The sequence below is a fragment of the Harmonia axyridis genome, chromosome 4 (genome assembly GCF_914767665.1).
Source record: "Harmonia axyridis chromosome 4, icHarAxyr1.1, whole genome shotgun sequence".
NCBI classification, from domain to species: domain Eukaryota; kingdom Metazoa; phylum Arthropoda; class Insecta; order Coleoptera; family Coccinellidae; genus Harmonia; species Harmonia axyridis.
This window is the reverse complement of record NC_059504.1, coordinates 1,194,977-1,208,998: the sequence shown is the minus strand read 5'-3', so window position 1 is coordinate 1,208,998 and position 14,022 is coordinate 1,194,977. Positions and strand designations below refer to the sequence as shown.

Below are 14,022 nucleotides of genomic sequence, written 5' to 3'. Positions count from 1 at the left end.
AACAACCTCTTGCCAAAATCAGCTGTTGGTTACGTATTCTAAAGTTTAAATTAGATTGTATTATATTTTATTATCTTTATTTATATTCAAAATGAATAAACAGGATAATTATGCTATTTGACTATTTTGATTTTGATAGCAATAAGGGATATATTAAGAAACGAGAGAAGAGTTTTCAGGTTAGTGAATTGAGAGATATTATTTATTGAAATTTGAAATAAATGTAAGTACTAATTAATATAGGTATTATACAGAAATATTCAAACTTATAAAACGAGCTGAATTGATGAATCTACTCCAAATTAACCAAATTATTATTTCTAGGTCAATGAAGTAAATTTACAAAAGAAAATTATTCATTTTGGAATAATGAGCTACAAATCATAACTTTTTTAGTCAGGATATATTTCAACGTCTATTTACAAAATAGATATACCGCTTGAAATAATTGCTCATTGATTATGTTGCATCTTAATAGAAAGTATGTAAAAAACCAAAATGTAAATGTTCGTTTTTAAAATCAATAATTTTTTTTAAGTATCCCCTACCTACCTACATTTAGAAATATTAGATGCCTGAGTACTTCTGAAATATCAACAGCCTTGAAACCATTTTATTTTGCTGTACATCCAGATCTTTTTGGGCAGTATCCTGAGCAAAGGGTAAAGGAGGATTCATTCTTTATTTATTTTTATTTAATTTATAACGATACTTTTTGTAGATCATAAATGAGAACTCTCTCCAGCAGTTGAGTTCCATCATGGAAACTTTACAGAATAAAAGAGCTGTAAAACCAATAACATTACCATTTTACTTAAAGGGAAAGGAGAAAAATGGTAAGTGCAAATTAAATTTTTGGAAAAGTCTTTTCAATATATTCTTTCAAGGAAGTTTTCGATATGTGAAAATAAATATCAAGTCACCAAATTTGCGGGAAACAGTTCTAACGATCCTGAAAAGTTGTGATTTATCCACTGAATATGTGGACAAAATTCCCAAACCTCCTGAGCCAACTTACATATCACAAACGATCAAGGTTAATGTAGATAAAATGGATTTTTCTAACCTGAGTGAAAACGATCCAATATTTGGTCAATTCGTTATAAAACAAAAAATTAAAGAAGCTCAAGATTCCTTCAAACTAAGAAATTGGCTTTTTAAAAATCATCAGAAAGCGAAGCTTTTAGGTGAGAAAAATAGGCCACTGGCTGAAGAGGTGAAAAGATTGCAAGAAGCTATTAGGGAAGAGTGGGATTTATTGGAAATAAAATGGAATTGTGGATGGAATGAAACCCAGTATAGAGGCTGTTTGCAGAGTTTCATGGCACTAGCTGAGCAACATCCTGACGCTATGCATCAGTTAAAAGGTAGTCGAAAAAAAGTCAATGAAGTTGGCCTTAAAAATAAGATGAACCAATTTTTTTTTCAGGTAAAGTTCTGGTTTTTGCTCCATTCACGGGTATAAGTTTAGATGGTCACATTATGTTGAATAGCGCAGAAGTTCGTCATAATTGGCTAGAAGTGAGGTAGACAATTAATGTTTCCAGTGTGTGTATTAAACATAAGGAATATTTTCAGTTGATAAAAAATGTCTCCTCTTATGATGCTGTTCTTGCAAGGATACCGAATTTCGAGAAAGCTGTTTCACAGGTTCTGAGAAACATAAAAATCGGAAGAAGGTAAAAAGATCCACGCAATACATAGTATGTTCAGAAATTTCGCTTGTAGATTTCTGGTTTAATTCCTAATTCATTCCAACCCTATCTCAGTTTTTGAATGAGAGAGTGTTAGAATGAGCCTTTTGCATTATTTTCTCTAATTCACTGAATATTTATTGAAATTAATTGAATATTTCCATAAATATTGTTTAGTGATTTTTGCATTGAAAAATATTGGTTGGCAGAACTGTTTGCCACAAATTTGACTGGTGAATCCCTGATAGGAATCCAAGTACCAACATATGACAATGAAATATAACCATGAAATCTGTGATATTCCTGCACCATTTTCTTCTATAAGATATTGCAGAATAAACGGATTTGCCACAGTTAGAGAAAATAATTTCCTGTCCTTGTCTCTTCCACTTAATGATAATATCCTTATAAATTTATTTTTATAGGAAATTCATGTTTAAAATTATGGCAGGAGAGTATGAAAGAAATTTAATGCAAATAACTACTTCGATGAGTGATTATCTTAGTTACAGGAAATTTCCTAAAATTTGGCCTGCAACTCTGCAGAATTTTGAACTAGTTGTTGAAAAGTGAGTGATTTTATCAAAATTTTTTATACTATGTTGAATTAGTCGAGGAATAATTTTTTGATTTGATATTTTATTCTTTTTATGTATCGTTTACTTTTTCAGTGAAGCAGGACCACTAATGGTGTCTCCAACGGGCCAATTCATAATCCCTAGTTCTTTACCTGGTCAGTTACTAGTCAATTTTATAACAACTCACATGGAAGAGGCAAAAATAAAAGCAAACAACTATAAACAGTAAGTAATTTTATTGTAATTTTTATATACAATAAAATAATTTGTCAATTTCATATTTTCTAGGGATAAACACAAAGAGAAATACCTACATAGCAAATGTAAAAACGACTTCAAATTAGAATTTCTAACAAAGGACGACAACGTGACACCAGAACTAATGATAAAATGCTGCGAGAAGTTATTGAATAACAAAAATGAAGTCGATACATTTTTGGAAGGAATGACTCTAAACATCTGCACATATTATTCAGTCCTATCTGATGGAGTTATTTGTATTCCTTGGAATTTCGAATTATAACTCGTACTCATCGATATTTTGTGGAATTTAAATGAGAGAAATGAACTGATAAAATGAAGCTATATTTATTAGGAAATTTACTGAATAAATCAAATTCGTAAAAATATATTTGTACATTTTTTTTTCGATAAACTAAACTTATACGTCTAAGGATTAGAACCGTCATAAGTGGCAACAGCCAATAAAAGATTCCTTCTTGTAAAATGCAAATGTATCAACGGACTACTTTTAGTAGCGAAATCTCTTAGTAAATACTGTTCACCAGTCTTTATATCGGGATTATGAGACACGTTCACCTCTTCGGAGCTTATGTCTTCCGTAATTTTGCTGAAGTCCCAAACTTTTAGGCTGAAGTCCAATCCGCCGGAACAAAGAATATTTCCACATCGGCTGAAGTTTAGGGTGTGTACGGGTTTCTCGTGTCCTGTGAGTTCAGCTACCAAATGACCGTGAGATAAGTCCCAAATGAGGACTCTACAATCTGCTCCGGAAGAGGACAGAAACCGTCCGCAGACACTGAAGGCAAGCGCATGAATTGGAGCCTTATGGCCGGTCATCAACCGGACGTGATTTCCTGTGGTGCAATCCCACAAGCATACCCTTCTGTCGCTTGATCCTGTCGCTATGTAGTTTGAGTTCGGGTGGAATTGGAGGCACTGGAAATGAATCGAATTGTTAATTTTGGATTCAATATGACATGCATGGTGATATTTCATTATTATATGTTGGTGTTTGGAACTCGATGCCAAATTTGTGATACAGAAAACAGTTCTGCCAACCAACATTTTTCAATTAAAAAATCATTAAACTTGAAATTATGGAACTATTCCATTAATTTCAATAAAAATTCAGTGAATTAGAGAAAATAATGTATAATACTCGCACAGAAATCTCATTATAACAGTTTTGAAAGAATATCCATCCTTTTTGCACTTGTATTATTAATAACTATTCCGGAAATACTGAGAATTCAGGAAGCCAGAGAAAATATCAGCAATAAGGCCAACCTCGTAACATTATCTGACAGTAGACGACAGAGTAGGTAATTTTAAAAGGTTATGGGACTTTGACATTTAGTGTCAAGTTGTTGAATATAGGTTGACATTAATCTGACAGACATTATGTTGTTACTGATGAAAATTATAATTCTGGTATTTCTACAGTTAAAAAACGGTTAGCATGTGTTAGAAATTCAATATAAGTTCGAGATTTTCACTGAAAAAACATTAATTTTTCCAAAAATGTGATTTGCTCCTGAAACAGAAGTCGAATTTCTGGCAAGGCTCATTTGTAGCTCAAAAAATTTTTAAATTCTTTGCTCTAGAGTATTATGTTTTGAATCATACACTTTAATTCAAAAAACTTTTTGTGAACACTAAAAAGATGTAATAATTTAATTTTACCCTTTTTGGAAATTGTTAATTTTATAAGCAATGTAGCTCGAATACTTGTCCACTTACGTCAACATCAGAAAAGTGTCCCGCAAACAATCTCAATGGAGAATAATGATCGGTAGCCCACAGTCTTGCAGTTCTGTCGTGCGAAGCACTGGCAAAATAATATCCCAGGGGAGAAAACTTGACATCCCACACTGGGAACAAATGTCCTTTGTAAACCACCAGACTGGTCCATATCTGCAGACTCCACAATCGAATCGTTGAATCTTCCGAACAACTCAGCAGAAGAGTACGATCTGGTGAAAAGGACACTGCATAAACTGGACCGGCATGTCCTGTTAGTGTACGGCAAATCTCTCCAGATCTTTCATTCATGATTCTCACCTAAAAATTGTGTAATTTGCAATTTCACTCATTTCATTGTTTTTTTTTAGATTACCATGAGATCTTCCGCATCAATGTTAACTTCTTGTAGTTGTTGGGCGGATTTTAGTGTCTTAAGTTTTTGAGGTACTAAACTCCAAACTTTGATGACTGCATCGCTGAAACCCACTGCTAACATACTAGAGTCTTCAGTGATTTCGGCGCAACATACCCTAAAATAAGAGTATAAATATATGTAAATCAAAATTATATTCAAGGTGTTTCAACTTACGATTGACTTGTATTCATTAGAGTATAACAGCAAACTGACGGTAATGTTTCTGGTCCCAGAGTGACTCTTTTTGATGCTTCACGTAATGCTTTTACTTTTTCTAATTTATCATTATCTTTCCTGAAAATAAAAAACATTCTCTTTGATATTTACAATTCTATCTCACAAAAAATTGTGTTACTTACAAATCAGGGGCTGGTATTCTATCTGGAGGTGGTGCATTTGGATCAGATTTGGTTTTTTTGGAAAACAAGGGATCCTTCTTCGCCTTTTTCTTTTTGGGTTTTTCTGGATTTTCCTGATCCTCACCATCTTCTTCTTCAATTGGAGCAGCCAAGCTTTGTATATCAGGTGCCTTTGGAATACCATAAAAAACTTTGACTTTATTATCTGTAAATTACCAAATTAGAAGGCCTTATCAATAAAATAAATCTCTTCCTACTCATATGCAAAATAATAAGTCATAGAAATTAACCTTGTCTTTTAGCTTCACCACCAACTGCTCCAGAAGTAGCATCTATTTGACTCTTATTCCTTGCAACACCTTCATACATATCAAAATATAAATGTTCCTGAACAATATTCAGCAGAACTGAAGCCTTTCTATCATTTAAATGTCTCTTTAATAATGACAATGTATCTCTCGACATCCTTATGATGAATTGATGAGATTTGAAGGTATCAGTCAACTCGTTTCCATTCATGTGTTCTCTGTTAGTAACTAAAGCTAATTTTCTTAAGTCATCTTGATAATATGAATCTTGTTCTGGACCAAATGCCTTCATCAAAGTTATTGCTTTTTCTGTATGACCATTATACACCAATTCCAAGTACATATGGACAAGAATAGGGTATAAAATCGTTCCCAATTCATGCTTATATATGTCTAGAGAATCTTCAACGAAATTTTTCAATTCACGGTAAGAATTAATATATGTTTCTGGATCTCCATCACTTTTATATCCAGTCAATACACTACTAACATTAGATTCTCTTTGTAAATTTGACGAGGATTCCAAGCCGTCACTAATATTAGCTTCTTTCTTGAAGAGTTCCTCAGTATTCTAGAACGAAATTGTTATTGAGAAAATATTAGGAATGAGTATGCTGATATTTTATTACCTTCAGGTTGTATTTTTTCAAAATCTGCAACACGGCAGCTAGATGCGATTTGTTCACATCTTCTACCGAGGTATTATTACCAGCCATAGCGTTATTCATATTTTCATACTTTTGTTATTGAGAATAATGTAATTATTTACTGATAAAGTTTAATTAGAAGTTTTCAAACATAAAATAGTAGAATGAAAGGAAAATGTATCCTCAGCATATATTATAACTTAAAACTGTTTATTGTTGAAGTTTGTTTGGTACACAATTTTTAAGGTTAACTGGTTAACTCAAAGAATGGAGAAATCATAAATCATACCCAGTAGCATAGAAAAAGTTGTTCTTTCTTGTAGTCTCTTCAAATATTTGGAATAGAAAATATCCTTGTAATAACTACAATTAATAATTAGTTTCTATTATTGATCTAATAATTCGTAGTGATGTGAAGCATTTGGCTAATGCCATATGTTTGATTATTATTAGATTATTACAAGAGGTGTTGAATATAGATGGCGCCTCACGTTTTAAATGGAAAAGGAAGAAATCAATCGTATAAAATTTGCAATATTTTTTAATTGATTTCTAAGAAGACATACAACTACCATACTTTACATTTAATCATGGGATTCATTTTAGTTTCTGGTGAACATTTGAAATCTTCTGCGAAATATTCTGAATTTGATAGGGGTATATTTATTCTATAATACATCGGAACGTGCTCATCAGAGATCAGCATAGTTTTCAGTCTTTCCGGCCTTGTTTTTGAACACCACGCACTAGCTGAAGCAATCCAGAACATCTGCTGATCTGAATAAGATGAAAGACCTGGCAAAGATTTGTCTGGACCATTTTCCGAAAGCCAATCCACATAGGCCAAATAGGCTTGTTTTATTCCACCGTTATCTGCTATATTTTCTCCTTGACTGTTTTCCCCGTTTAACTAAAAATTTGAAGGTGATTCAGACTATTTTGGTGAATTCGAGATTATTTTCAATATGTTACCTTAATGTTGACCTCTTCGACAGTGTTGTTGTTATATTGTTCAATAATACAGAGGGCGTTCTCCATGAAGGCTTCTTTCGTCTTTTCTCCCCACCAATCTACCATATTACCGTTTTCATCGAAAAGTCTCCCTTCATCATCGAACCCATGGGTGATTTCATGTCCAATCAAAAACCCAATTCTTCCAAAATTGATGTAGTTTGGTCCTTCGTGATTGAAGAAGTTCTCTTGAAGTATTCCGGCTGGGAAATCTGTAAGAACATAGAACATCGATCTTCTTCAGAAGTTTTGGACTTCTTCAAACTCACGTATGCTGTTTGAACTAGCCTCATAAAATGCATTAACATCGATTGGAGAATGTTGTTTCCTCCAATCTTTCTTGTCGACTGTTTCTGATAAAAATCTGTAGTGTGCTTTCAATGTGAAATTCCTCATTCGAAGATCTAGCAGTAAGTAATTCTCTGGTGGATCACCCAGCTGAAAAAAAGGTATGAAATGTAAATGAATCGAATCTAACCTAACATAATCTAACTTACTTCAGCGTAATAATCAATCATTTTTTTATCGTCCAAAATCTCGTCTGGGTAACCTATGAATGATGTAATCGAGTCTGCCTTCAGCAATGCTCTTCTTCTGGATTCGTCTTCCATCCATTGAACGCTCCTCAGTTCTTTTTTGAATTGGTTTAGAATTAAGTCTACCAAATCTAGCATGTTGTCTTTTGCCTCTTTCTTGAAGAAACGACGGACATACAGAGATCCAGCGACCAGAGGAAGGCTGGAAATATTCCTTTAGATGAATTACAATGTCGAAAAATCCCTAACTCTGTTTCAACCTTGATGGGTTTCTCAAAGTATGTGACGAGGAGTTAATTCTTGAACTTACCCATATGTTACATCATCCACACAATTCTTCCACGTAGGAATATTTTGGGTATTTCCTTCTGCAATTTTTCTGAACTCGTTCAACCTGTCTCTGAGCTGTTGGTTGGTATATTGGATTTCAGTGAAGACCACAACCCACATGATGTAATTGGCTATCGTTCTGAAAATTACAAGGGTTTCGAATACTGACGGAACTCAATGGTGAAAAATTCTGATGGGAAAACAAAATTTGTATAATTTATGAAGACTCAATAAAGAAGAAGAGAATATTTTTTATTCCGTGGTAATGACTAAGTATCATAGATAACAAAAAATCTCATTATTTTCGATGAATAAATGAGACGTCACTTTGACATGTAACATAGATATTCATAGAAGCATATTTAAACGTCAGTTTGACATTCAACTCATAACTGGTGTAAAAAACGTTTCATTGAACCATAGAGTATCATATATTATCACGGATCGAGCGCGAAAAAGCTCAATTTGAATTTTTCTGCCAAAAGTCTACTGGTTTAATGTTATTCATTCACCTTTTTTCGTTATGAATTATCAATGCGTTCAATTTCTTCAAATGCTTCGGATGAAGAACATTCACTGTGGTGCTCCTATTGACCATTGTTGTTCCCAGTAATTGATTGTTTAAATAGGATTGCCATTTTACAATTGGGAATACCAGCTCCAAGTCACTCACAGTCATCATATTCATGAGAGATGATGAGGCGCGTTTTTCTTCTGGAGAAAGAGCTATCTGAAATTATTGATACCTATTTAATTTAAGTTTTTTGGCTTAATTTTTCGATTAAAATTATATATTTGATAAAATATTTAATGATGTGGCAGAAAATTTCGATGAACGTGGTTTTTCGTTTGATTTTGTGAATCTTATAATTTTTTTTCGTTTCGTTGATTTTTTTTTTTTTTTTTGGGTAATCATTGGAGTTTTATGAATTATTCTATAGCAAAAGTTAATGAATGATAAGTAATTGGAAAATCCCAACCTGAGCAAGATCCACATGGAAATTCATGACTTTTCTCATCTCAGCTTCTGCTTTATCTCGATCAGTTCCCAAAATAACTACCATGTCTACCATAAGTTCGTACAAGGCTTTTGTTATTTTATCATCCCATCCATTTTTCACATAATCCTTGCAAATAACTGTTGGTTCATCCACCTAAATCAAAATTACATTCTGAATATACTACAAAAGGATATCATCTAAAATTATTTACTTATTATCTATTTTATCTCAACAATATTATTATTATCGAAGATATAATTGAGTCTTCTCGTTCTTAATATGCCAATTTGTTTCAAACCTACCTCCAATATCCTCTGATGAGAATTGTTCATCATTGTTTCGGCACTTATAACCAAAAATATTTCGGAATGTAATCCAGCCTCACGGAGATTGTGAACAAGTTTTCTCCAGTCAAAATTTCGATCACTCCAATTCTCTCCCTCTAAAACTGGCCAACCTCCCAATTGTCTCAAGATATATTTGAGGGTATCTGTATTGTCTTGGCTTGAATTCAGACACGTTTGGTATTGAGCTTTTACGAATTTGAACGGTTTGATATCTGTTTTTTCGTCAATAGGTTCTTCTAGTAATATTCTCATTTTGTGCGCCAGGGAATCCCTAAAAATGGAACATAAGATTTTTCGATGCTCAGTAGGTTAACACAAAATTTTAGCAGATTGTGAACATTGATTTCTATGATATCGAACGTAATACAAAAAATACTCACTCTATTACTGTAAAAGAACTTATTTCAGTTTTGTCATCTGGAATAAAGTTGTTCTTTAAGTAATTTCCACAGGCGAACATGTAAAAATCATCGCAAGGATCTACAGATTGGTCCAAATTATCGAGGATATTAACAGCAATTTTCATGCAAGGTGCTGTCAGGCATTTTCTTCCATCTCCAATTTCTGAAATGAAAAATTTGATATGTTGATGAAAATTGAAATTACTACTTTTAAGTATCTGTTCAAAAATGTTCTGATGATTTAATTATTTTTTAAATTGAATGTATTGTTACGGGAGAATAAATTCGGATAAATAATACATATTTGTTATTGCAGGGACCAATTTTGAAAAAGTTTTATCTACAGATGCAATATGATTTCTTGAATATTGAATCCCTGAATCGCGAAAATACAAAAACAAAATAAATAATATCCGATCATTAACTAAGATAATTATACGTTATCGAACTCACCTATGATGTAGACAATTATCAAGGGTACCAATATAACAAGGACAACAACCGTAGCGATCAAAATCCTTTCAAGTTTGGTCGTCATCGTGTGAATCTTTGAAAGCACTAAAAGAGTCCATCGAGGAGTATAGCCAAGATGCAATGGATCTGGAATACATGTGTTTCAATTCGATTTAATTACCACCTGCAATTACTCAATTATAAATAAATTATATAAAAAAGTGGGTTGTCCAAGATGAGAATACCTTTGATGGTTTATCTACAAATAACTGGGACGATATGTTATTTGTAAAGTGATTAGAACATTACCGAGCTTGATTTGAGTAATTCAGGAAGTATTTAAATGATTCACGGATATGAAAAATACGTTCTGAATATAAATTGCTAAGAAATTAAAAAAAAGTAAATTTTCTTTCTTCAGAAATATATTTTGTGAAGATTTACAAATAACTCATCTAACCATATGTTACCTGTGAAGTGAATTAAGTGATTCAGAAAGTCTTTGAACTAATAACGGATATAAAATTTGATAAATCCTAAAAAAAAATCAATCTTCCAAAAATTTTTCTTGCTGCAATTAAAATTCTTCAAGACTTCAATTTTTTTGAAGTATTCACGGATATTGAATTAGAAACTTCTAACGTGGATATATATCTAGCATCTTGTGCTAATATATCAATTTGTGCGTATAGGTTTTGAATTTACTATGTACTGATTTTGATCCTGGAAATGTTTTCCATTTGATATAGCTTTTCAGACGTTCAGCATTGATTTTGTCTGTCACTAAGTCACTTAATCATTTCTAATAATACAGAAAAACAGTGATAAACCAGCTTGAATTTGTTTATAGAATAAACAAAAATTTCAACTGATCCAATCGAGATTAAGTTGAAAAAAATTCGCTTCGAATAACTCGATGAGGTTTATTGTTTCGATACATGTACGAATTAAAAATTTAAACACGAAATTTACACGACTTGTTATTGGCAATATATCTGAGAGTTGAATGAAACATCATTTAGTGGGTCAATAAATAAATCTACCGAAAATTCAACACACTATATGTAAACGAAAGCACATAAATCTCAGAATAACTTACGTTCGTATGAATTGTGAAATAAACAAAACCTTTTTGAAGCTTTAAAAATTGAATTGTTGAATGCCAAAGTCGTATCCTTTGTATACAGGGTGGTTCTTCGTATATAAGATTTTTCTATTGAATTGTAAATATTTCTTCCAACTTGATCATCGTTTCCGTTATTGACTAAATAGGGAATATAAGTAAAAATTTTCGCTTGATGGAATTGTACAAATTATACGTCAGTATAACTATTGAATGTTGTTTCACTCTGTATATGTTGTTTACGGTTCTGAACAGCTTAATGGATGTTAACTGGTGAAGTGTCTTAATTGTAGAAATGTCATAGGGTATACATTTTGAACTCATCGTTTACAGATAGAATAGCAGATAATGAGAGAAATAATTTCTTATTGTATATGTTTCAATTGAAACTTTTACCATTTGCTCAAAAAATTATATCTTCCTTATTCTAATGAATAATCTCAATAAAATACAAGATGTTTCCCAAATATATGTATAACTTCAGGCTTTAGTTTTTAGCCAAAAAATTCTTTTCTTCCATTAAAGTGTGACATAAATTGAATATTTGAGCTTAGGAAACACCCTGTATGAAGCATTTTTTCTGTTCGTCTATTTGAGGAAATTTTTGACAAAATAAAAACATACGCAACAACTTAACAAGCTGGTACAAATAACTGTCACATTTTTAATGATGTTCTTCAATTGAAACTTCATTAAAAAAGTCCACAGTGTTCACTGAAAATGTTCAATAAGTTTTCGAAAAAAAAAGTACAAAAAACTTAAAATTTAGTAATCTGCCGAATATTAGATGTAAAATTGAAATTAAGACAAAAACATTATTTTTGTAAATATAACCATTTTCGGAAACACTTTCTTGTGAATGTAATAATTAACCAATATACATTTAAGGGTTTAATATAGAAGAAGACTTGAAACATACCTTGAATTCTTCAACCATAGTACATCAAATGAACGACCGACCACAACAAGAAACATATTATAAACAGAGCTTTTTAGCTTACTGGAAAGTCATAGTTATATGTCTGTATTAAATGTGGTCTAAAATTAGAGATGGGTCTCAATAGGTAGTTTGATATTTTTAGCCTCTTGTGATAAGTAATAATAAAGAACACCTTGGCAATACAATCGTTGAGATAATGGTTTACTTTTGGTACTAAATGACAGATTTTGGCATATTTTCTTAAAGTATAGGTGCCTATGTTTTTGGTAAGATTTTGTTTGTTAGGGATGTGCTATCATTAAGTGATATGATTTGTTTTGATAAATATTGTTGGAATAGAGATCATTCATTTCAATACCCATTTGAAATTTTATGACATCTCAATTATTAAGAAAGTAATTTTAAGTTGAGGTTCTATGTAAGTCTGTAGGCTTGAAAAAAAAACACTTCTGTGGTGGGAGTAAAAGATCATTCAAGGGGAATATACCCAGATTTGTGAAATTTTTTCCGACTTACACAAAGAAGTTCTTGCCGGAATTAGAATTCTTGTGGTACTGCTGACATAGTACTGTTTAACAGGCCAATTGAAAAGTCCCCGGTCTACCTCTAAATTTTTTTTTTTTGGCAAAATTCGTTTTTATTATTCAACATAGTTGCCTTCGAGGGCGATACAGCGATTATAGCAATCTTCCAACTTTTCGATACCATTTTTGTAGTACGATTTGTCTTTCGCTACAAAATAAGTCTCAGTTCCAGTGAATACTTCTTCATTGGCGCTAAATTTCTTTCCAGCGAGCATTCTTTTGAGGTCTGAGAACAGGAAAAAGTCGCTGGGGGCCAGATCTGGCGAATACGGTGGATGCAGAAGCAATTCGAAGCCCAATTCATGCAATTTTGCCATTGTTTTCATTGATTTGTGACACGGCGCATTGTCTTGATGAAACAGCTCCTTTTTTTCTTCAAATGGGGCCAAATAATCACTGTTGATGGTCTGGCCCCTTTGGAGGTAATCAATGAATATTATACCTTGCGCATCCCAAAATACCGATGCCATAACCTTGCCAGCTGACTGTTGTGTTTTTCCTCGCATTGCGTTCGGTTCATCATGTGCAATCTACTCAGCTGACTGTCGATTGGACTCCGGAGTAAAATGATGGAACCATATTTCATCCATTTTCACATATCGACGCAAAAATTCAGGTTTATTGCACTTGAACAGCTTCAAACACTGCTCAGAATCATTAACACGTTGTTGCTTTTGATCGAATGTGAGCTTGCGCGGCACCCATTTTGGACACAGCTTTCTCATGTACAAATATTCGTGAAAGATATGATGAACACGTTCAGATGATGTCTTCACAATGTCTGCTATCTCCATCAACTTCACTTTACGGTCATTCAAAATTATTTTGTGAGCTTTTTTGATTTCTTCGTCTGTGACTGCCTCTTTTGGGCGTCCACTGCGTTCGCCGTCTTCGGTGCTCATTTCACCACGTTTAAACTTAGCATACCAATCAATGATGGTTGATTTTCCTGATTCAGATCCCGGAAACTCTTCATCAAGCCAAGATTTTGCTTCAACTGTATTTTTCTCTTCAAAAAGCAATATTTTATCAGCACACGAAATTCTTCTTTTCCATCTTTTTTCAAATAACAAAAGTAGCTACACTCACAGCGCAATATCTCACAAACAAATGGTCGAACTGCTGTCAAATTTTGATACGTATCGTTTGAAGGTTGGTACTAACTAAAAATTATATGGATTTTTATACTAGTACCGCCATCTATGCTTTTCAATTGGCCTAATATATAAGTTGCATTTTGTCGTTTTTAAAGGCATAATTCTGGCTAATTTATCTCTCAATTTGATTTAATCATAGATTGTTCAAAATA

At 32.7% G+C, this 14,022-nt stretch overlaps 3 protein-coding genes across 6 annotated transcripts; 1 reads left to right on the top strand and 2 right to left on the bottom strand.

The window, feature by feature from the left end:
• Positions 1-16: 16 nt before the first annotated feature.
• On the top strand, positions 17-2,901 carry LOC123678868 (T-cell activation inhibitor, mitochondrial). Of its 3 annotated transcripts, XM_045616125.1 has the most exons (10): positions 17-179; positions 325-481; positions 539-662; positions 722-836; positions 888-1,367; positions 1,430-1,521; positions 1,579-1,679; positions 2,120-2,263; positions 2,366-2,497; positions 2,561-2,901. In XM_045616125.1, the coding sequence occupies exons 2-10, from the start codon at positions 462-464 to the stop codon at positions 2,793-2,795; spliced, it is 1,443 nt and encodes a 480-aa protein (XP_045472081.1). In that variant the 5' UTR covers positions 17-179; positions 325-461; the 3' UTR covers positions 2,796-2,901. The 3 variants fall into 3 exon arrangements, with proteins under 3 accessions (XP_045472081.1, XP_045472080.1, XP_045472079.1); XM_045616124.1 differs by having other exon boundaries at positions 38-179; positions 722-1,367; XM_045616123.1 differs by having other exon boundaries at positions 75-223; positions 722-1,367.
• On the bottom strand, positions 2,494-6,234 carry LOC123678867 (transcription initiation factor TFIID subunit 5). Its single transcript, XM_045616122.1, has 7 exons — positions 5,970-6,234; positions 5,323-5,911; positions 5,033-5,237; positions 4,848-4,967; positions 4,632-4,788; positions 4,256-4,576; positions 2,494-3,451 (listed from the first exon to the last, which is right to left on the bottom strand). The coding sequence occupies exons 1-7, from the start codon at positions 6,066-6,068 to the stop codon at positions 2,942-2,944; spliced, it is 2,001 nt and encodes a 666-aa protein (XP_045472078.1). The 5' UTR covers positions 6,069-6,234; the 3' UTR covers positions 2,494-2,941.
• A 276-nt stretch (positions 6,235-6,510) lies between these two features.
• LOC123678864 (neprilysin-2-like) lies at positions 6,511-12,261 on the bottom strand. Of its 2 annotated transcripts, none has more exons than XM_045616117.1 (11): positions 12,109-12,261; positions 10,067-10,213; positions 9,593-9,776; positions 9,168-9,483; positions 8,845-9,018; positions 8,377-8,594; positions 7,845-8,003; positions 7,496-7,736; positions 7,268-7,436; positions 6,960-7,210; positions 6,511-6,897 (listed from the first exon to the last, which is right to left on the bottom strand). In XM_045616117.1, the coding sequence occupies exons 2-11, from the start codon at positions 10,149-10,151 to the stop codon at positions 6,556-6,558; spliced, it is 2,139 nt and encodes a 712-aa protein (XP_045472073.1). In that variant the 5' UTR covers positions 10,152-10,213; positions 12,109-12,261; the 3' UTR covers positions 6,511-6,555. The 2 variants fall into 2 exon arrangements, with proteins under 2 accessions (XP_045472073.1, XP_045472074.1); XM_045616118.1 differs by having other exon boundaries at positions 10,067-10,250; positions 12,109-12,213.
• Positions 12,262-14,022: the final 1,761 nt, after the last annotated feature.

What these genes read in the sequence shown, in the direction of transcription:
- LOC123678864 (XM_045616117.1), bottom strand. Translation starts at nt 10,151, where the DNA reads ATGACGACCAAACTTGAAAGGATTTTGATCGCTACGGTTGTTGTCCTT. An exon ending in ATAATTCATAACGAAAAAAG is followed by an intron (nt 8,004 to 8,376) that starts GTGAATGAATAA and finishes TGTAATTTTCAG; the next exon opens with AACGATAGCCAATTACATCA. An exon ending in TCGAAGAGGTCAACATTAAG is followed by an intron (nt 6,898 to 6,959) that starts GTAACATATTGA and finishes TCAAATTTTTAG; the next exon opens with TTAAACGGGGAAAACAGTCA.
- LOC123678868 (XM_045616124.1), top strand. Translation starts at nt 462, where the DNA reads ATGTTGCATCTTAATAGAAA. An exon ending in ATGTTGCATCTTAATAGAAA is followed by an intron (nt 482 to 538) that starts GTATGTAAAAAA and finishes ATTTTTTTTAAG; the next exon opens with TATCCCCTACCTACCTACAT. An exon ending in GGCAGTATCCTGAGCAAAGG is followed by an intron (nt 663 to 721) that starts GTAAAGGAGGAT and finishes TACTTTTTGTAG; the next exon opens with ATCATAAATGAGAACTCTCT.
- LOC123678867 (XM_045616122.1), bottom strand. Translation starts at nt 6,068, where the DNA reads ATGAATAACGCTATGGCTGGTAATAATACCTCGGTAGAAGATGTGAAC. An exon ending in TGAAAAAATACAACCTGAAG is followed by an intron (nt 5,912 to 5,969) that starts GTAATAAAATAT and finishes ATTTCGTTCTAG; the next exon opens with AATACTGAGGAACTCTTCAA. An exon ending in TGGTGAAGCTAAAAGACAAG is followed by an intron (nt 5,238 to 5,322) that starts GTTAATTTCTAT and finishes GGTAATTTACAG; the next exon opens with ATAATAAAGTCAAAGTTTTT.